At 52.1% G+C, this 21,632-nt stretch overlaps 1 protein-coding gene across 4 annotated transcripts in view; it reads right to left on the minus strand.

Annotated features, from left to right (window-relative positions):
* The window catches only part of Sipa1l3 (signal induced proliferation associated 1 like 3), a 205,314-nt gene that overhangs the window by 5,980 nt on the left and 177,702 nt on the right, over window positions 1-21,632 (minus strand). For all 4 annotated transcript variants that reach the window (XM_050119114.1, XM_050119111.1, XM_050119112.1 and 1 more), the window contains exons 16-19: window positions 16,864-17,085; window positions 6,845-7,010; window positions 5,914-6,157; window positions 3,279-3,422 (exon numbers count right to left, since the gene is read on the minus strand). In XM_050119114.1, the coding sequence (XP_049975071.1) occupies window positions 3,279-3,422; window positions 5,914-6,157; window positions 6,845-7,010; window positions 16,864-17,085 (776 nt within the window). The remainder of the gene's footprint in view (window positions 1-3,278; window positions 3,423-5,913; window positions 6,158-6,844; window positions 7,011-16,863; window positions 17,086-21,632) is intronic.

Consider the following 21,632-nt stretch of genomic DNA (forward strand, 5'->3'; position numbering starts at 1 on the left):
AATGATGTCTTTCTTTCATTTCTTTTTGTTTTTTAATTTTAGGTTTTATTTTATTTTTGGGTTTTCGAGACGGGATTTCTCTGTTTTAACATCCCTGGCTGTCCTGGAAATCCCTCAGTAGACCAGGCTGGCCTTGAACTCATAGAAATACACCTGCATCTGCCCCCAGAGTGCTGGGATTAAAGATTAAAGGCGTGTGTCACCACACCCAACCTTTTCTTTCTTTTTAAAATTTATTTTTAATTATATATGTGTGTGTGAGAGAGACAGAGATAGAGAGACAGAGAGACAGAGAGACAGAGAGAGAGAGAGAGAGAGAGAGAGAGAGAGAGAGAGAGAGAGAGAGAGAGAGAGAGAGAGAGAGAGAGAGAGAGAGAGAGAGAGAGAGAGAGAGAGAGAGAGAGAGAGAGAGAGAGAGAGAGAGAGAGAGAATGCTACGTGTGTGTCTGCCCGTGGAAACCGGAGAGTATCAGATTCCCCTTGGAGGTAGAGTTCATGTGGATGTGACCCAGAGTGGGTGCTGGGAACCAAGTTCAGATTCTCCGGCAGAGTAGGGGTAGCAAGTTTTCCTAATTAGTAAGCTATTTCTCCAGCCCAGAAGCCAAAGATTGTAAAGAGAATCTTTACAGCTCAGGCTCAGAGCACAGACTCCCAATGCCCTCCTGTGGTCTTCCTGGTTCTCAGGTCTGGGGCTGAATATCCCAAATACTTTAGAGATGCAGAAGAACTATCAAGGCTCACAGCACAGCTGAAGAATATAACTGCGGTGGGATAGTGCTCTTGTAAACTGTAAAGATTTGTCACTCATATTGGTTTAATAAAAAGCTGATAGACCAGTATCTAGGCAGGAAGTATAGGTGGGGCGACCAGACTAGAAGAATTCTAGAAAGAGGAAAGGTGGAGACACAGTTGTCATCCAGAAGCAAAGGAAGCAAGATGAGAATGCCTTACCAAGAAAAGATACCAAGCCACATGGCTAAACATAGATAAGAATTATAGGTTAGTTTAAGTTATAAGAGGTATTTAGTAATAAGTCTGAACAATAGGCCAAACCGTTTATAATTAATATAAGCCTCTGTGTGTTTATTTGGGACTGAATGGTTGTGGGATTGGGTGGGACAGAAACTTCTATCACATACATCTATTCTAGGAAGGGGCTCTACCACTGAGCCACGCCCCAGCCCCTCACTGGGGGATTCTAGGCTGGGGCTCCACCACTGAGCCACACCCCAGCCCCTCACTGGGGGATTCTAGGCTGGGGCTCCATCACTGAGCCACACCCCAGCCCCTCACTGGGGGATTCTAGGCTGCTCCACTGCTGCTCATCTCTGCTCTGCAGTGGTTCTTGAGCACTGTAATGAGTACAGATTCAGCCAACACTCACAATTTGTGGGGCAGAAAGAGATTTTATAGATGAACTGAGGCATGAGGGGTTAATGGCTTGTCACAAAGCTCCTCACAGGCAAAGCTGGGGATCACACGTAGGCGGCAGGCTCTGGTTTCCTTGTCAACCCATTTGGTACTTCCTCTGCTGGGAGCAGGCCAGCTGAGCTCCTTTCTTTTAGATCTGGTCCAGTCCCCACTGCTTGCTCTTCCACCCAAAGTCAAAGATCCAAGTAATTCTTGGTCTGACACTGCCTAGTATTGGGGACATCAAGGTAAGCCTGATGCCCTTAGGGCTACTGTTAGGTGGCAGAGCACATAGGATGCTCTAGCACCATAGAAAAGAGAAAGTAAAATGAAAACAAAACCACGTGAGTCCCACTTTAATCGAAACCATTACTGCTTTCCTATCATGGTCCTTGAGAGAGAGGCTGGCAGGAATGGTGTCTACCCAGTCCACACAGCCGCGTGCTGATGCAATCTAGGCTGGGCTGAGAGGCTATGAATTCTGAATTACAAAGAACTTAAAAAGATTGTGGCAGGTCAGGTGTAAGGCCACATGAGGCCACATCCTTGCAATCCTAGCACTGGAGAGGCTAAGGCAGGAGAACCACAAATCTGAGGCCAGGCTGGGGAATTCTGTGCTCAGTAGATGGACACAGGAAGGAATAAGGTCAGCCTGGGTTGTCTGAAACCTGTCTAAAACAAACAAACAAACAAACAAATAAACAAACCCAGTCATTCCATTGCTCATTCAGCATTGGGCTTTTGTAGCACACACCTTTAATCCCACCACTCGGGGGCAGAAGCAGAGATGTTGCTGAGTTCAAGGCCAGCGTGGTCTATAGGGTGAGTTTCAGGACAGCCAGGACTACACAGAGAAACCCTGTATCAAAAAACCAAACCAAACCATCCAACCAAACAACAGCCCAGGGCCTTACACACGAGCATTTTACCAGAATGCTATACCACAACTCACAGATCCGGTCTGAGCTGGGCACATGGGCTGAGGTCCTGGTGAAGAAGTCAGTGGACAAAGAGCAAGGTTTCCCTTGATGTAAGGTGTGTGTCTTTGTCTTTACTGCTCTGGGGTGGGGATATGTCTAGCAGCTGTCGGTGGCAGGGCAAGGTCCCACAAACAGCAGAGCAGGGGCTGGCAGGACTCTGGGCCTTACTCAATTTGCTGAATTTAGAAGTGTCACCTGGCCGGGCGGTGGTGGCGCACACCTTTAATCCACGCTCAGGAGGCAGAGATAGGTGGATCTCTGTGAGTTTGAGGCAGCCTGGACTATAGAGTGAGTTCAGGACAGCCAGGGCTGTTATACAGAGAAACCCTGTCTTAAAAAACAAAATAAAACAAAAAAAAAGTATTCCCTATAGTTTGTATAGTCCCTATAGTCTGACTGCTCAACCAGGCCTTGTTGTTGTTGTTTTTGAGCAGGGTCTCTCTGCATTCTCTACATACTCCTGGCTGTTTTGGAACTTGGAACTGTTTGTGGAGGGCTTGCTGTGGGGCCACCTTTTTTGGGGGGATAGATGTTGAGACAGGGTTTCTCTGTGTAGTCCTGGCCATCCTAGAACTCTCTTTGTAGACCAGGCTGGCCTCAGACTCAGAGATCCGCCAGCCAATGCCTCCTGAGCGCTACAATTAAGGACGCATGGCACCACTTCTTCATGTGCAGTGCGCATGCAACCACTGCGCAGCCCAGGCAGTTGGGGAGGGATCTGTGCGGGATCCGTGCGGGTCAGAAGCGGTCTCTGTTTGTGTCCCATGGTTAGTCAATGACAACACAAGGATTTAGCTTCACTCTCGGCGACTCTGGAACCCAGGTCCAGAAATCCCCCCAGAACAGATGGGCACTGGGTATCAGGGAGGCTGGGTGGAGGCCACCTACCTTCGTAGGCCTTGGCAGCATTCACCAGGCTAGACCACTCAAGGCCAGTAGCTGTGTCTGGGAGAGGCATCATTCCAGGGTCAAGTCGCCGTAGGGGCCGGTCCCGTCCATCAGCCAGTGAGAGCTCCGAGGCTGAGATGGCGGCTATGTGAGAAAGTGGGGACAGGGAGGTGACTGACCATGACGGCGTGGAAGGGACAGAAAGACAGATATCACACTGTTCACGTCAGGTACGCATCAGGGAGAGAGAGCTTCAGCAGGGCAAGGGCGCCGTGACGCTGGGTGTCTGTGTTCCTGAGGCAACCTCAGAGCACGGCTCTGCCATGGGAGGCGGGCACTGGAGAGGAAAGCGTTCCTAGGGAGCAGCAGCCAGAAGTCCCCGAGGTTTAGGAAACACCGAGGTGCTCCAGGAGGTTCAGAACGAGCAGGAGGAGGAAAGTCTGAAGTGGCAGGCCGTGTGGTCACCACTAAGACTTTGTCCTCCACCTGCAGTGTACGGTTCCTCCTGGAGAGGTAGGTGTGCGGCTGCCCCTGGGATGTGTGGATGGGATGTCTGGCTGTCCCTACAGCAATGCTGGAGTACAGGAAGATGTCCTTACAGTCCCATGCCAGGTCCTGTCAGGGCTGAGGGCCCATCCGAGGCTTTGCTGGGGAAGCACACTCAGCACCCCTGGAGTTCTGAGATGGTCTGGGAGGCAGAAGCCTGACAAACCCAGGCTGCCAGGGTATTTCTAGTCCGAGGGGGAGGACACCCACAGAGGCTAGGGCAGAGTGCTCAGGCAGGAGTGGGATGGAAGAACCCAGGGCTGTGGGTCTGACAGGGAGAGGGGAAGGCAGCTGGGCCCAGATGGAGAGAGCGTGGCAGAGACGGAGGAAGGAGCTCAGATCTGCCTGTTGAGAGGACCTCCGTGCACAGCACTCCTCAGCTTCTTCTGGCGTGCACTGGGTATGTCCTGGAGGAGCAGGACAGAGAGGCTGAGGACAGGGGCAGGGTGCAAGGGTGGACTTAGGAAGCATGGAGGCACCAAGGACGGCTGGGATGCTCTGTCGGGTGGACAGGAGGGTCAGCATGGAGCACAGGGACATAGGCCTGAAGGAAGAGGCTGGAAGAGCACAGCTATCTGTGGGGGCCTGGGGCGAAAAGCCCCAGAACTCCAAAGCGAGGACAGTGGGGCACCATGGGAGGATTACAAATTTTGTTAACTTTTTTGAAGCAAGGCTTCATTAGACCAAGCTGGCTTCAAATTCATGGTATAGGCGAGGCTGACCTTGAACCATGGGCCTTCCTGCTTTCATCCCCTAAGTACTAGGACCACAGGTGTGTTCCCCCATATTTGGCTACTGCAGAAAGTTTTTAAGAGATGAGATGACTCCCTTAAAAGGGCCCCAGAATTTCCTTTACCACACCTCCTATAATGTGGGAGAGATACAGGGAGCTTCATGTCTAGATGATGCGGGGACAGGACCCTTAAGTGGAAATCCTAGGCACAGAACACATCTAAACTCAAGATAGTCTGGGTTTTAGGAAATAAAGTGTGCAAATCAGGGCAGTGGTGGCGCACGCCTTTAATTCCAGGGCTTGGGGGACAGGGGCGGGAGGATCGCTGAGTTCAAGGCCAGCCTGGTCTACAGAGCAAGTCCCAGGTCAGCCAGGGCTATGTAGACTCTGTCTCAAACCAACCAAGCAATGCCCAGACAGACAGACAGACAAGTAGCCTCCAGGGTGTCTGGATGGGTTTTGCCGCAGTGAACAAAAGTATCCACTACTTGTCAGGCAGGAGAGGAGGCTCACAGAGTGCAGCCATGCAGCTTTAGCTGCTGTGCCATGTTTTCTTTTTTCAGTCGAGATAGGTCTTGCTACAATTCCAGACGGGCCTCAAACTCACAAGCCTTCTACCTGCAAGTGCTAGAATTCCAGACGTGTCGGCATGCTGGCCACACCACGACTTTTTCAGATGATGGACCAGGGCCCCACTTGCAGGGTATATTCAATAAATACCTACTCCATGAAATGAAGGGGTGCATAAGACTCACTCAGGAACCCCACCCCCAAGTAGAATATTTGGGGAAGTCAGGTAATTAGATAAATGTTCAGAAAATGGGGTGTTTAGGGGGAACAGGGAGGCTGGTGGGAAGGAGGGGGGCTGGTGGGGAGTAGGAGGCTGGTGGGAACAGGGAGGCTGGTGGGAGCGGGGAGGCTGGTGAGGAGCAGGGAGGCTGGTGGGAACGGGGAGGTTGGTGGGAACCAGGAAGGCTGGCGGGAGCAGAAGGCTGGTGGGGAGTAGGGAGGCTGGTGTGAACAGGAAGGTTGGTGGGAACCAGGGAGGCTGGCGGGAACAGGGAGGCTGGTGGGGAGTAGGGAGGCTGGTGGGGGCGGGGAGGCTGGTGGGAACCAGGGAGGCTGGCAGTAACGGGGAGGCTGGTGGGGAGCGGGGAGGCTGCCTATCCTTGGGGAAGCTGACTTCCCTGGTCTCGGGTGACCCAGTGTTTGGTCCTTTGAGGTCCCTTGGAGCACCTGTGCACCCTTCCCTTCCTCACACGACTGGCCACATAGGACTATCAGGTGCCTCCCACCCGCAGTGCACCCCACTTCCCAGCCCTGGGGGACCTGCAGCCCCCAAATGCCCAGACTCACATTTCTTCTCTGGGAAGCCATTGCCATTGGCTGGAATGGTGCTGGGTGCCCCGCTGGGGGGGTGGGGGTGCTGGTGCTGGCGGCGGGCGGGCAGTGTGCTGGAGGGGAAGGCGCAGGTGCTAGTGAAGAGCACATCGCTGGGCAGGCCTGGCTCCAGGCTGGCAGGGTTGGCAAAGCTGGGCTCCCGGCGCCCGCTGCACAGGCTCTCATCTGACAGTGTCCGCTGCAGGCTCTTCTGGGGGGACTGCAGCCAAGACAGGAGGGACAAGGGAAGGGCATGCTGGGCTGTGGTCCCTGTCCAAGGGGCTTCCCGGCAGGTTCTTACCAGTGTCCACTCCTGTACCCTTACTGGTCACAGCACCAGACCCCCCTCCCCCCGCAGGCTCTCCAGCCCTGACTGTGGCCCAAGGCTTCTGATCCAACTCTAGCCTTATATCAGCACTTTACCACTGAGGTATGCACGCCTTTTCTTTTCGGATATGGTCTCAGCTAGTCATGTAGCCCAGGCTGGCCTGGGACCTGTGATTCTCCTGCCTCTGTCTCCTGAGGACTGGGATCACAGGTGTGTGCCACAATGCCCAGTGGAGGCCTATCTTGGTTCCCATGGACTGCAGCCAGGCAATGAGGGAGAGGCAGGGGCGACAGAGAGACTGTAGTGCCTGCTGCTTTGGTCTGTCTTTGGGCAACAGGAACCCACCCTGCTTGTGGTTCCTGTGCTCTGAACATCTGGGTTCCTTCCCGCTTGGGCTCTGGGAGAAAGATGTGAGACCCAGAGTCTGGGGCCTTTTCCAGTTGGCTTAAGTCTTGGCTCTGTCTGTGGGTAGCAGAGACCTTCACTCACACCCCAGCAGGGCCAGCAGATACCAAAGTCTGGAGACAGGCTAGGGAGCATCACCTCCCCCATACCGGCCCTAGGCCACCAGGCACGCACCCCTGTGTCCCGATCCTGCTCTGGGCCCAGGTTGTCCATGATAATGAGCTTCTTTAGGTCGTCCTCGATGGTTGACTTGTAGTTCTTCCGTGGGGACCGGAGGTCTCGCAGGGATGCCCTCAGCCGAGGCTGACCAAAGACATTCTTTGCGTTGGTGTCCACCTGCCTGGAACAGGAACACTGGAGTCAGAGGACCTGACGGTGCTTCTCAGGGCCATCTGGACTAGAGCAGACTAGCCACTACCACCAGGGACCGTGCCTTCTCTGTGCCTCTTGCCTCTGCACTCTCTCATCTGCGCTGGGAGCCTGCTGTGGAACGGCAGGCAGGACGGGAGGGGACCGATGCTAGGCAGGTGAACAAAAGGGCCCCTTGTGAGACGAAAAAGCATGTTTCGAAGCAAATAAGGCTGGGTGGAGGGATGGAGATTGCAAGTTCTTTTCTGGGGGGAAGGGCAATCAAGGGAGGAATCCACACGGTGGAAGAGTGAGCAAGGTGAGGCCTGGGAAGAGACAGGGACAGACTGCTGAGACTTGTGAGACACTGTATGAATTTCTGGTGGCTCCCAGGGAGCCCTGGGGTTGAGCTGCCAGTTGGCCAGTGGTAGGCCCGGATGTATGTCGGGAGGATATGTGGGCGGCAGGGCTCACAGAGGTCGGCAGGTGAGAGGTATGTCCCTAACAAGAATGATGGGGTATCCAGAAAGCCCTCGCCCCTGCTGTAGGAACTCGGGCAGCTCAGGTGGGGTTTCCTGTCCTGTCACGTGGGATAACAGATTCCCCCACATCACAGGGCCCACTATCCTCTCTCCCTACTTACCCATAGCTCTCTCTGTCTGTGCAGCTCTTCAGAAAACAGAGGTAGGCTACCTCTGGGGTCACTGGGGCACAGGGGACTTGGGTAGGGAAAGGAATCCCAGGAGAGAGCAGGCTTGGCTCAGTCTTGCCCCTGCTTGCTCCTGCTGTGAGACCTCAGACAGGCCCCACTACATCTTGTGGTGGTTTGAATGACACTCGTATGTTGTATACTTGGTCCCTAGCTGATGGAACCATCTGGAAAGGATAGGAGCTGTGTTACTGGGGGTAAACCTTGAGGTCTCAAAAGAGTCTCAGCACTCCAAGTGTGTCTTCCTGCCTAGTGGTTGTGTCTCCAGACGTAAGCCCTCAGCACTGCTTTACACCACGCCTGCCATGTCAGGGACTGAGCCCTCTGCAACTGTAAGCCCTAAAGAAACTCATTCATCCATCCATCCATCCATCCATCCATTCATTCATTCATTCATTCATTCATTCATTCATTCGTGTTTTTCGAGACAGGGTTTCTCTGTAGCTTTGGAGCCTATCCTGGAACTAGCTCCTGTAGACTAGGCTGGCCTTGAACTCACAGAAATCTACCTGCCTCTGCTAGGATTAAAGGCGTGTGCCACCATCGCCCAGCCAAATAAACTCTTTTATAAGTTGCCGTGGTCATAGTATCTTCACAGCAATAGAAACATGACCGAGATAGTGTCCCAGAATATTCCAGCTGCTCTGGGATCTGCTGCCAAGCACCTGGCTGCCTGTGACAGAAGCAGATGTTTGTGGTGGCTCCTGTGACTCCCAGCTCCTTTCACACCAGCCAACCACCCAGAAGCCCGAGGGTCACTGTGACTTGTAGGCCTCCTCTTGCTTCTGTTTGTGGCCTGGCTTCTAGTCTAGGACTGACATGGCTGTGGGAAACCTGGGCTCTGACTTGAGTCCTTGCTACTCCTAGGGAGAAACAATGTTAGGAGCGAAGGCTTTATGAGGCACCACCTTGTACGGGGCTCTGAAGCTATGCAGCAGGGCTGGGTGTGTGATCGGCTGGAAGTGTCTGTCCACGCACTAAACCCCAAGTTCTATCTCCAGTACCACCTAATGCCAGGTGTGGCGGCACACATCTGTAATCCCGGCATTTGGGGGGTGGAGGCGAGAATCAGGAGTTCAGGGTAATCTTTAACTATGTACCGAATCTGTGGCCAGCCTGGGCTACATAAGATCTTGTCTTAAAATCTAAACCAAGCCAGACAAGGGGCTGCAGAGATCAGCAGTTAAGAGTGCTTGCTGCTCTTCCAGGGGACACAAGTTTGGTTCCCACACCTATGGAAGGTAGCTCACAATCACTTGCCACTCCAGTTCCAAGGAATCCAATGACCTCTTCTGCCCTGCACACATGTGCACACATACACACACACACATCCCACAACACACACATATACACATAAGCAAAATAAAAAGAAGCAACCAAGCAAGCAGAAACCAAGGTAGCCACTTGTGTGAACAGAGGTTTGTTTCTGTGTCTGTGTTTTGGAGACAGGGTCCCTCTGTAGCCATGGATGATCTGGAACTTGCTGTGTAGTCACGCTGGTCTTGAACTTGCAGAGACCCAGCTTCCTCTGTCTCCAGGACTAGGATTAGAGGTACACACCCCAACAGACCTAACTTATTCTTAATTTTAATTTTCATATAAGTTTTATGTATATGAGTGTTTTGCCTGATGTATGTCTGTGCACTATACTTGTGTGCCTGGCACCAACAGAGGCCTGAAGAGGGTACTGGATCCCCTGGAAAAGAAGCCAGTGCTCTTAACCACTGAGCCATCTCCCCAGCACTTATTCTAAATTTTAAATTAATTAGTTAGTTCTTTGTGATGATGGGATCATACCCAGGGCTTCATGTATGCTAGGCAAGTATTCTGTTACTGTCTACACCTTAGTTCCCTGCGCCCTTTTCCTTTGTTCTTCTGCTTGGCTTTTTTGAGACAGGGTCTTGCTATATGGCTCAAGTTGGCCTGGAACAAAGTATCCTCCTGCCTCAGCCTCCTGAGTGCTAGGGTTACCGGCATGAGGCCATGCCTGACTCTGCGGTGTCGTCTGTATCACAGATGGACTGTGTGTGATATGTGAAACGTGCCCACACTTGATTTGTTCACAAAACACAGTGTCGGGAGGTATGAGGACTGCTCATCACCTCTGGGGAGCGGAGTCACACGCCATGGTGGAGAGACCCAGCTGGAACCTGGCCTTCCCTAGTTGGTACTGGAGCCCAGAACAGAAGTTAGATCTCTTGGGCTGCAGGGAGTTTGGAGTCTGCATTTTCTTTCTGTTCCTTAGGCTGCCCCTGTGGTTTTAAGGAAGGTGGCTGGAGAGGGTAGTGGGGCTTTGTCAGCCCATATTCCTCCCCAAACCACATCTGCAGGTCTAGGGCTCTCTGTAGTCTCTGTCCTTACTGGGAAGGAATTCCCGGGGCAATTGGAAAGCTTACAGCTGCTGAGGAGAGCAGGGAGAAGGCGGGAGGACAGATGAAGCACACCCCACACAAATGTTCTTCTGAGGTAGCGGGAAGGCCTCCCCTCCCCGACCTTTGGGTGTTGGCTTTTCCCAGAATCCTCAAGGCAGGGTCCTCTGCCCTAATGAGGAGCAGGTCCGCCTCCATGGAGAGAGCATGTTCAGTCTTCTCCTCTCGAGGGAGTGTAAAAGATCCACGGAATACAATTAAACGGGCACTTTCTCCACCCTAACAGTTCTACTTCAGGGAAGAGGTCTGCAGGAACACACGACACAGAGTGTGCAAGGGTCCTGTCTGTGGAGCTAACATAACATGCAGAGCCTCTGCAGCAGGGCTAGAGCTGTAGCTCAGCAGCAAAGTACTTTTGCCTAACATGAATTAAAAAAAAAAAATAATAGCCCCCCAAATATATATATTTTGGGGTGATGCTGAGGATGAAACCTAGGGTCATGATACATCACTGAGCCATGCCCCCAGCCCCTCACTGGGGGATTCTAGGTTGACCTGCTACCATTGATCTCCATCTTAAAAAAAGGCTGGTTTCAACACCTCTTACCTTTTCTTCTTTGCCTAGTTCTCTGGTCTCTATAGTTGTCCAAATCTAGTGATCTTAGGGTTGGTGGCTCTAAACTATTCCATGGAAAAGCCACTCCATGGCTCTGAAGTACAAGGCCATTTCCTATACCTTACTATGAAGTCACTGCCAAAAGACATGAAGGGAAAAAACCAAGCACAAGTACAGCTGATAACGGTGTTGACAGAGACAAAAGGGAGCAAGCGCCCACATGTGGCACAAGCATTCAAAGGCTGAGGAGGCAGCTGTGAGTTCAAGGTTACTCCCCTGTACAGTGATAATTTCAAACAACATAATAAAAGACTCAAAAGAAAAATGAAGACGGTTGTTGAAGAGACGGCTCAGCAGTGAGGAGCACTTGCTGCCCTGGCAGAGGACCCGGGCTTAGTTCCCATCACCCACACAATGGCTAAAGACCACCTGTAACTCCTAATGGAGCACGGGATGCACACGCAACCACACGTGCAGGATCATGCTCTGCACACGTCTGGAAGGATGCAAAAGAAATCAAACAGTGGCTGCCTTTGAGGAGGGGACTCCGTGGCTAGGAATGTGCACTCTTACTGCGCACTGTTCCACCTTCTATAATGCTGGGCATGGTGGCGCACATCTGTAACCTTAGCCGAGAAGGCTAAAGGAGTGGGGTCAGGTGTTCAAGGTCATCTTCAGCTACCTGACAAGTTCCGCCATCTAGAGCTGCCAGAGACCCTGCCTCAGTGCGTAAAGTACTTGCTATGAAAGACTGACGGTCTGAGTGCCATCCCTGGGGTCCACAATGGAAGGTGAGAACCTACTCCTCAAAGTTGTCCCCGGACCTCCTGCTGTGGCATGCACATGTCCACATGTGTTTGCACTAGAGCAAGCATGTGAGCGTGGGGGCGGGACATGCACACACTTAAACCAGCAACACACAACCTAACAGCCCTCTCAAGTAAAACAAAGCCCTAACAACAATAACAGAATCGAAACCCAAACCTTAAACCTTCTGCAGTATTTAATTTTCTCCGAAGGAAAACTACAGGTCTGTCCAGCACTCCTAGACATAACGCTGATCTGTCCATGCTATCTACACTCAGATTTTGCCATGCTGTGGTTTAATTCCATCAGAATTAGAACAACCACAAAGTAAGCTCTGGGCTGGAGGGATGGCTCAGTGGTTAAGAGCTCTGGCTGCTCTTCCAGGACTCCAGTTAGATTCCCAGGACCCACATGGAGCCTTAAAAACATCTGTAACTACAGTTCCAGGGGATCTGACGTCCTTTCTGGCCTCTACAGGCACAGCGCACATGTGGTGCAAACACATGCTGGCAAAACTAATATAATACTAATTTTAAAAACTAAAGACAGAAGAAAAAGGAAGCTGTGCACACAGGACTCGAGCAGCGGCAGTTTCTTCCTGCGACAGACAGGATGAAGTGCAGGCAACCAGTGAGTCGGGCATGGCTGTGAGCCACCCCAGCCAGTGTGGTGCTCTGGCCTCCAAACGGGGCGGCTCCCTTGGGACCAGGTTAATTAAGCTAATCAGTATGGCTGTCAGCCTGGCAGGGGCTGAGGGTTCTGCCAACATGGCTGGCAGCGGCCAATGGGAAAAGGTATGGACAGCTCTAACTGTTTGTGGGTAATTGGTGCCCAAGGAGAGGCTCCTACGGTTCTTTTCTTGGTGGTGTTGAGCTGGAGTCGGGGGTTGCTGAACCTGAGGAAGAAGGGAACCTGGAAGCTAGGGTCAACCACTGGAAGCCAGCACCATAGCCCACCGAACCCTCATACCACTTCTGTGGCAGAGGCATTATTGTCTTCAATCTTCTCTCTGGGGAAACTGAGGCTCAGGAAACTGAAGACACCTGTGGAAGGCATGCCTGTTAGCTGCCCTGAACCACACAGTGACCTGTTCATGAGTCAAGCAGAGTTCAGTGTGTGGGCCCTGGGCTGTGCCTGGGCACTGTATGCCTAACTGTACGCATTCCTCAGGTAGCCATACTTCCCCCGAAAGGGCACTGATTGTCTGGGAGGCCAAAACAGAGTGGTGTGGAGTGTGGACGTGGAACTGCACCTGCAGCTGCAGCTGCGGCTGCGGTGGACTCCACCTCCTGAGAACTCGCTCATTCTCCCAGGTCCTGAGTCAGGGGGTTGTCCCTCTTCGTGGATGTTCATGCCTGGATCCTCAGCTGTGACTGGGGCCTTGTCTTCCTGACAACTCAGGCCCCATGGTGTCAGTAGAAGCTGGTCTAGGGGCCTCCTGTGCCTAATTCTCAGACAAGGGTCATTGGCCCTTAAAAAATACATGTCTTAATAACATGCTATGTCGTGTTGCTGAGGGAAGTGGTGCATGTGCACTCCAGAGAGGTCTAAGCATGGTTCCCTGTGAGGTAGTGCCAGCCTTCCAGCTAGGTCAGTCTTTAAGGTGGAGGCAGCAAGGAGGGAAGGCTGCATGCCCTGCCCCCATGCCTCTGGCACAGTGTGGCTGCCCCAGCCTGGCATATCCTTTACCAACTAACTAGCTCTCTGCTTGCAGACTTGGGATGACCTCAAAAGCCCTTGCAGCTTCCCTAGGAGAAACTACGCCCACCCCAATTTAAAGAGATGGACCCTGAGGTGAGCAGTCAATGGTGGACACCCATCCCTTACCATCCCTCTGGAGGCTGAGTGAAGGGAAGCCACTCACTTGAGAGATCATTGACAAAGCAAGCAAACGAGGCTTGCCTGATCATCGCTGAGGCAGAGCTGTTGGCCAGGGCCAGCATGGCACTCTGTGGTGGCAGATGCTCGGTCCTCTGCTGCACATGGCCTTTCCTACCTCACACCATCTCAAATGTGGGTCCTGCTGCCTGAGTCTGGGAGACGAGAGGCCACTGGTTTGGGTCCTGAATTTGCTGTACCTCATCTAATTGGGGACCTTGGGTGAGGCACTAATGGTGCCTTTGGACAACGGGCTCCTCCTGTGGGGTGGCCAGGAGGGTCTAGGGCCGGGCAGCAAAGCCTGGCTCACAGGCTACGCTCCCTGTGCTGGTCCTTGTGGGACACCCACTAGTGGGACATTCAGCTTTAGACAAGGCCAGATGAGATTGTTAGATACCCATGACCAGGGCCGATGAAGAGGGAGGCGGAGACATTGAGTAGGCATGGTAAGGACCCTGGTGACCTTGTGGAGGGAAACTCCAAGGCTGACAGGTGAAAAGGACCATGACAAAGTAGTCCAGGCTGGGGGACTGATTCTCCTGCTCTGGAAGGTGTGCCACCATACCTGGTGAGATTGTTGGTTTTTATTGGCATGCTAGGCTTAGAACCCTTGTACAGGCAAGGCAAGATTTCTACATTGAGCCTGACCCCCTAGCAACAGCATCATATTTCAGGGACTGTGTCTAAACTCAAGGAGTCAAAAATAGTGCTTTCTGAAAAACTGGGTTGGATGAGTCAAGAGTCCCTGTAAGTGACAAGGTCATGATCTAGAGATGCTATGGGAAAGTCTAAGTTCAAAGCTCCACAGCTGAGCTGCAACTCAGCAGAGAAACCTTGCTTAGAAGGCACGAGGCACTGGGTTTAAGCACCAGAAAATAAAATATGCTCCCCAGAAACTTTATAAAATGGGAAGGTACAGACAGAAGCATCAAGTCAGGTCTGGACAGATGGCTCAGTGATAAGAACACTTGCTGCTCTTCCAGAGAACCCAGATTCAGTTCCCCCCACCCACATGGTGGTTCAGAACTTCCTCTGACTCCAGTTTAGGGGATCCAACACCCTCTTCTACTATCCATGGGCACCAGGCATACATATGGTACACATACTATAATATGCAAAACACCCGTACTCATAAAATGAAAATAAACAAATCTTTTATGTTGTGTTATGATCCATTCTAGTACATTTACTGACCAAGCTACCCCAGTGTGTGCCAGGGGGAACACAAGTGACCAAGACAGTGGCACTTGATTTCCAGTGAGAAAAATGAGAAGTAGAAGAGTGAAGAGACACACACTGACAGTGGGGACTCCCCTATCCTGGCTGCAAAGGCCTGTCTGGAGGCGGTATTAGCTTAGACTCTCTCGAAGGAGAATATTCCAGGCCATGGGAAGAGGCAGCGCAAAGGCCCTGGGGTGGGGTCAGCATGCACTGAATCTGAGGCCCAGCAACAGGTCAGTGTAGCTGGGGCAGAGTGAAGGGTGGAGGTGTTGGGCAGATCAGGCAGGACTGGACCAGAGTCCGTGCAAGGAACGTGGTTCATAAGAGCTTGATACAGAGCATGCCCAGTGATCCTGAGCCTCCAACATTAATCCTGGGGCGGGTGGCTGGAATAAGTAAGAAGGGGAGCAATGGCCAGATTCTAATTTTCAGAGTCCCCTCTGGCTGTCAGTGACACTTGTGAACTGAATTTTCAGAGCCTATCGACACCTCCAGGGACCATCTTCTGTCTCCTGGTGCCTCTTTCCCCCCAAGCTCTATGTCACCCACAGATTTAAACAGCTCCATCCAGGTCAGGAAGAAAGGCATTGGGAAGAAGAGATGGAGGATGGCAGAAGCTCCCCCGCCAACAGAGAGGACCTTTGGGCTTGGCTATGTGGATTCTGATGCAAGGGCCATCTCCACATAGCATCGAACCTTGAGACTCAGTTGCCTTATCTATTAAGTGGGGAGATTATCATGTCCTCATGGAGATGTCGCAAGCTTTTAGTAAATGAATGCAATTAGAAGAGGCCAGCAGGATGGCTCAGTGGGGAGGGGCTTGTGCCAAAGGGAGGACTTAAGTTAGATCCCTGGAATCCACAGAGGGAGGAGAAGACTGCCTCCTGAAGGTGTCTTCTGACCTGCACATGTGCGCCTCTCTTCAGTACGTGAATAAATAAAGCTCATCAATAATCATTTCTGTTGGTTTGTTTTTTGAGACAGGGTTTCTCTGTGTAGTCCTGGCTGTCCTGGAACTCGCTCCATAGACCAGGCTGTCCTTGAACTCATGAGATCTGCCTGTCTCTGCCTCTTGAGTGCTGGGATTAAAGGTGTGTACCACTCCCACCTGGCACCAAAGCCCCCCCCATTTATTTATTTATTTATTTATTTATTTATTTATTTATTTATTATGTATACAATATTCTTTCTGCCTGTATGCCTGAAGGCCAGAAGAGGGCACCAGACCTCATTACAGATGGTTGTGAGCCACCATGTGGTAGCTGGGAATTGAACCCAGGACCTTTGGAAGAGCAGGCAATGCTCCCAACCACTGATCCATCTCTCCAGCCCCCCCCCTTTCTTTTCTTTAAATATTTTGGTTTTTTGAGTCAGGGTTTCTTTGTGTAGCTTTGGAGCCTGTCCTGGAACTCGCTATATAGACCAGGCTGGCCTCGAACTCACAAAGATTCGCCTGCCTCTGTCTCCCCAGAGCTGGGATTAAAGGCACGTGCCACCACCGCCAGGCACCAAAGCCCTTTCTTAGCTTCACAGCCCACTTCCTCTTTCTTTCACTCTGTGTGGAGCTGAAGAGATAGCTCTCAGCAGTTAAGAAGTGCTTGCTGTACAATCATGAAGTTCAGAGTTCAGATCTCAGCTGTGTACAAGCCAGGCATTCTGCCCATTCCTGCAACCACACCTCTGAGGGGGCTCACAGGACCTTGCTGGAGTCTAGTCCAACAGAGACAGTGGGAGACCAAGGTTCAGGGAGAGATCCTGCCTCACAGTAAAAGGCAGAGAGTGACAGAGAGGGATGCCTGCCTTGTTTTCCTGGCCTTTACACACATATATGCACATAAACTCACACACAAATAAATGAATAAATTAAAAAGTGAGCAAGCAAACAAACAACAGCCAAGGAGACGGCTCAGTGGGTGTGAAGTACTCGCCATGTAAGCCACATGAGCTGCGTTCAATCTCCGGAGCCTACGTGGAAAGCTGGATGCTGCGGCATCTCTCTAACTCCTAGCACTCAACCAAGGAATGGGAAACAGGGACAGGAGGGCCGAGACCACAGCAGCACGCTGCCGTATTCAACACGAGTTTCCTATCTGCCGTGCTTACTATTCCCAGCTGAATGTCAGTTCCCTAAGAACTGGGGTCTTTGTCACCTGTCTTGTTCATAATTGAAAACCCAGGTGTGGAATACAGTGAGTCGCCTTTTCCCGTCTCAGAGATGCCCCAGTGGTCTCTCAGTGGCACTTACTTCTTAGTGTCAGTGAAGGGGAGTGGCCGTGGTGGGGGCTCGTCTGTTCTCTTCCATCCAGTTGGATGCTTGTTGTGTGCTGGTTGCTTGGAGAAGAAAGACTTAGGGACGGACGTGGAGAGCTGGAAGGGGCTGCACTGAGTGAGCTGGGAGGGCCGGGGAGTCTCTGCACTGGCTGTTTTGTAAACCTGAGCGGGGTAGCCAGCCCTGGAGCCCATGTCACTGCAAAAGCAAAGACAAAGAAAAGAGTTACTTACACAAGGGGGACACGAATCCATGGCTGTTGAAGCAAATGCCAGCAACAGTTGAGATGGTGGTGCACCTGTGCAGTCCCAGCACTCAGGTCAGCCTGTCCACAGGAGACGGAGAAGGGGCTGGGCATGGCCCTGTGGGCAAAGCACTTGCTGCACAAGAGTGGGAGTGGAGTCTGCATCCCCAGTACCCACATAAATGCTGGGTGGGTGTGGCCTGTAATCCTAGCAAGCTGCAGGGACAGGCTGGAACCAGGGAGCTCTGGGTTCAAGTGAGAGACCAGGTCTTCATTTATACACGGCAGAGTGATTAAGAAAGACACCTGCTGTCAGGTCAACCTTTGGCCTCTACATGTACATGCATGCCCATAAACACACATTCACACTGGGCAGTGGTGGCGCACGCCTTTAATCCCAGGATTTGGGAGGCAGAGGCAGGGAGATCTCTGTGAGTTTGAGGCCAACCTTGTCTACAGAGTGAGTTCCAAGGCAGCCAGGACTGTTACACAGAGAAATTCTGTCTTGAAAAACCAACCAACCAACCAACCAACCAACCAACCAACCAACCAACCAACCAACCAAAAAGCGTATTTCAATGAACTGTACTGGACATGTTAGAAGAAAACACTCTGGAGCAGGGTACAGGAGCTGCTAGTTCTACAGTGGTAAAGATGGGTATGTATGGAGGCAGAAAGTGAAATCCAACCATATACAGACGGCTCCAAATACTTAGGAAGTGGCCATCTGACACCTCAGAGGCTGAGGCAGTCACAGTAGGCCTTTCCTTCAATATGGTATTTGTGTAGACCTGTGGATGAAGAGCTGGACTTTGCTTCCAGACGAGCAAGGCTGCAAGCCTGCTTCCACGTGTACACTGCCTTTGTCCCTTCCCATGAGTGAGTCTGCTTTCTCCTGAGAAATGAGATACCAGTGGTATCCCTGAACTGCAGGTGCATGAAGCAGGGCGCCGAGCCCCTGCTTCGGCTAAGACAGAATGGGTATGGGGAGGTGGTGCACTGTTGCCCCCTGCTTTAGTCTCAGGCTGGGTGGACACAGCCCATTGGCTTTGTGAGTCTGTGTCGTGTTACTGCTCCATGCAGTAACGGGGTTGGTGGGTGGTCTCAAGTACATGACGGTTCAAGGTGGAGAGCTGCTGCCCTGTCTTTGGGAAAAGAGCGGTGTTGGCCTGGGTGCAGTGACAAGGCTGACCGTAAAGTCTTGGGCACAGTTAGGCCTGGATTTAAACCTCCCCATGCAACGCCTCACATAGCACCAACACTCCCAGGTGCTGGAGTCACCGTTGTATTTCAGGCGGGGACACTGACGTTCAGAGAGCCTAAATAACCTGCCCATAGTACGTATGGGATGGATGCGTGCTTCCTTCTGTGCTCTCGAGATGATCATCGTCAGGATAAGGGCATAATAAACAGATAACCCAGCTATGGATGGCGCCCTGTGCTAAGTCCTGTAAGTTCATAGCCTCATTTTGTTCTCATGACCTTGGATCCCAGCTCTGTTATTGTTATCATTAAATTTTTAGAGACAGGGTCTCATGTAGCCCAGGCTGGTCTCCAACTTGCTGTGTAGCTGAGGATGACTCTGACGTCCTCATTCTCTTGCCTCTACCTCCTGAGTGCTAGGATTACAGCCTGGGCTCCCGTTATTATCCCATCTGTGGATAGGACCAAGGGCCTGAAAGAATTCACGTGGTAAAAAGCGGTGGAGCTAAGACTTGGTCACACCCAGCATAAGGCGGTCAGGCAGTAACAACATGCCCTCACAGTCCAGGGGGTCAGGCTGCTCGCCACTTGGCTTACCTGTGGAATCCGCCCCCACCTCCCATGCCCGTTTGCCACGACCTGAGAGTCTGAAACGATTATATTCTGTGATTCTCTGGCAGGATCTTAAGAGTGGCCACACCCACCCTGGAGCCTCTTCAGGAATAAAACAGAAAGGATTTGGGGTGAGGACTTCATCTGGATCCTATGCCCTTCAATGCTTGCCACCTCCACCATGTGCCACCCGCCAGGATTGCCACCACTGTCTCTTCTAGGGCTACCTGCCTTCCGCGTCCTCCCTATGGGGATGTGTGACACTCCAGAACTCTGTGGTTTCAGCTCATGCAGACAAGCAGAGTCTCCCACAGGCCTCACTCCATCTGCCATCTCCTGTGTCCTCAGTTTCTCCACTTGCCTGTCTTATCTGTAGAAGCTACATAATGCTGTTCTTCAAATACTCAGGAGTGTTTCTACCCCAGGGCCTCTGAGTTGCCCCTCTGCCCACAGATCCCTGTTGGGCACTCTCTCAAGCCCTTGACTCCTAGAAAAACAAACTGTTTTTCCCTTTGCTGGCTGAGGCTCCCTGAGCAGATCCTGACACAGGCAGGGCGGGCCCTAGCAGACCCCCGGATTACCTTTGAGGGCTGTGCCCGAGATGGATCCCCAGACAGATCGGGAGACTGCTGGCACAGCCTGGGAGGCAAAGCCACGTGCTTCCTGCCTGCTGGGAACGCCCAACTGCGTCAGCTCCACGTGGAGCTGAGTCTCTGAGCCTCTAGCTCTCACTGACAAATTGCTTTGGAAACCAAAAAGACTTTGGCATATGCACTGCTCTGGGACCAGGTAGTCATGCGTCTGGGCTTGCTGGGCCATTCAGGTGCCTGTGACAGGCGCCAGCACTCGGCAGGGGCTTGGCAGTTGGGCTCCCATGACGAGTGTCTGGGGTGGGATAGGGTAATGTTTATGAAGTTGCTGAGGTTATGGACCTGCACAAGTAGCTACAGGTGGTGTGGGTTTTGAAGAAAGAGTTGGGGCCAGGGAAATAGGTGGGGCCTCTCTGGGTGTGGCCAGGCCCGTCTCTTCCGGACAGCTTTCAAATTCTGTCCTCTATTTTTCCCTTCCCTTAAACAGCCTGCTTCTCTCAGAAGACTGGAGGGCCCTTCCTTTAAAATTAAAGACTGAGTCTCACTGTGTAGCTCAGGTTGGCCTCCAGCTCACGATCCTCTTATCTCTGCCTCTGAGTACTGGGATTACAGGCCTGCAGCCAGAGTGATATTAAAACAAAAACAAAATATCTATCTATCACCCCCCCCACCCACCTATCACATTATGGGCCCAGTCATCTTCTATGGCTCCCATGACCCCCAGGATCAAATCTTAGTAGCCGACCACAGTACTGAATCTGCTAGAGCAGGGCTCCTGCCCCTGTGCCAATCTGACCTCCTGCCATGCTTTCTTTGGCTATCTGTCCTACCCTCTTTGGTCACCTGATATTCTCAGAGTACTGCAAAACAGGCAGTAAGGTCCTGACATTTGCTGTCTGGCTGCCAGGACCCTTGTTTCTATGACAAATCAAGACACTGCCTGCCTCTTCGTTTCTCTCCTCGGCCTTGGTCGCCATCTGTGTATCACTTGGTTGTTGTCTGTCCATCTGTTTCCTCTCTGCAGTAGAATGTCAGCCCCACAAAGGGGGACTGGACTCTGTTCCCTAGAGCACCAAGGCATCTAGAACAATGTCTAAGAGAGCTGGGCCTGGCTGGTCGGAGGAACGGGCTTCTCCAGCTGCTCCCACTCCATCCAGAGTAGCCACGGCTCCTGGCTTACTGTGACTAGCAGCAGCTCACCTCCCAAACATCTGTTCCAAGCCCACACCCTCTCCACGTTAGCCTCACCCTCCCAGGAACGCCACCTCCTGTCTTGCCCCCAAACTTCCTTTTCAAAGGCCAGATCTGGGGCCAGGGAGCCAGTTCAGCAGATAAGGGCACTTGCCACACAAGCCTGGTGACCTGCAACCCATGTAAAGGTGGAAAGAAAAAATTGACTTCATAAAGCTACTCTCTGACACCTTCTCACGCACCATGGCTTGTATGGTACATCGTACACACAAACACAGAAGAAGGAGCACAGATCTGCCCGGTCTCCTCTCCTGAAACCTTTCCTGGATGTCCTTGGCCTTTAGGATCAAACCCACACTGGCAAAGGCGTGTCTTCATCTCCCTGGCCTGTTGGGCTTGTGCTCGGGTCATGCCAGCTCTATCATCTTCCCCAGCCCTGGTCCTTTGTACTCACTGCTCTCCCTCCTGAGAACTTCCTCTATAACCCCATCTTTCTCTTCTGCTTTTTTTAAATTTGAGCCTATGTACCCTAGGCTGGCCCAGAAATGACAATCCTGCATCAGCTCCAGAGTGCTGGAATTAGCTGCACCTGTCCCAGGCCTGGCTGTTTTCTGTCAGTGTCCACAGCCAGCGTTATGGGGTTTAGCATGTGTAAGGCCCTGGGTTTGATTCCCAGCAACAACGCCTTACACCCACCCTCACCAAAAATAAAACTAGGAAGACACAACACAAGCATCCATGTAACTGCACCCCAGCCTGAAAACATACAGCCAGCCTGCTCTGAGGCGGCCTATTAGCAGGGTTCACCCATGACTTTGTGACAGTCTGCCTGTTGTCCCCTTGGGGCAAGCCAACACCAGGCCTGACACACACATACTTGCTCATGAATAAACGGTAAGATCTCG

The sequence above is a fragment of the Alexandromys fortis genome, unplaced genomic scaffold (genome assembly GCF_014885135.2).
Source record: "Alexandromys fortis isolate MF-2015 unplaced genomic scaffold, M_Fortis_MF-2015_v1.1 scaffold_140, whole genome shotgun sequence".
In the NCBI taxonomy this organism is placed as follows: domain Eukaryota; kingdom Metazoa; phylum Chordata; class Mammalia; order Rodentia; family Cricetidae; genus Alexandromys; species Alexandromys fortis.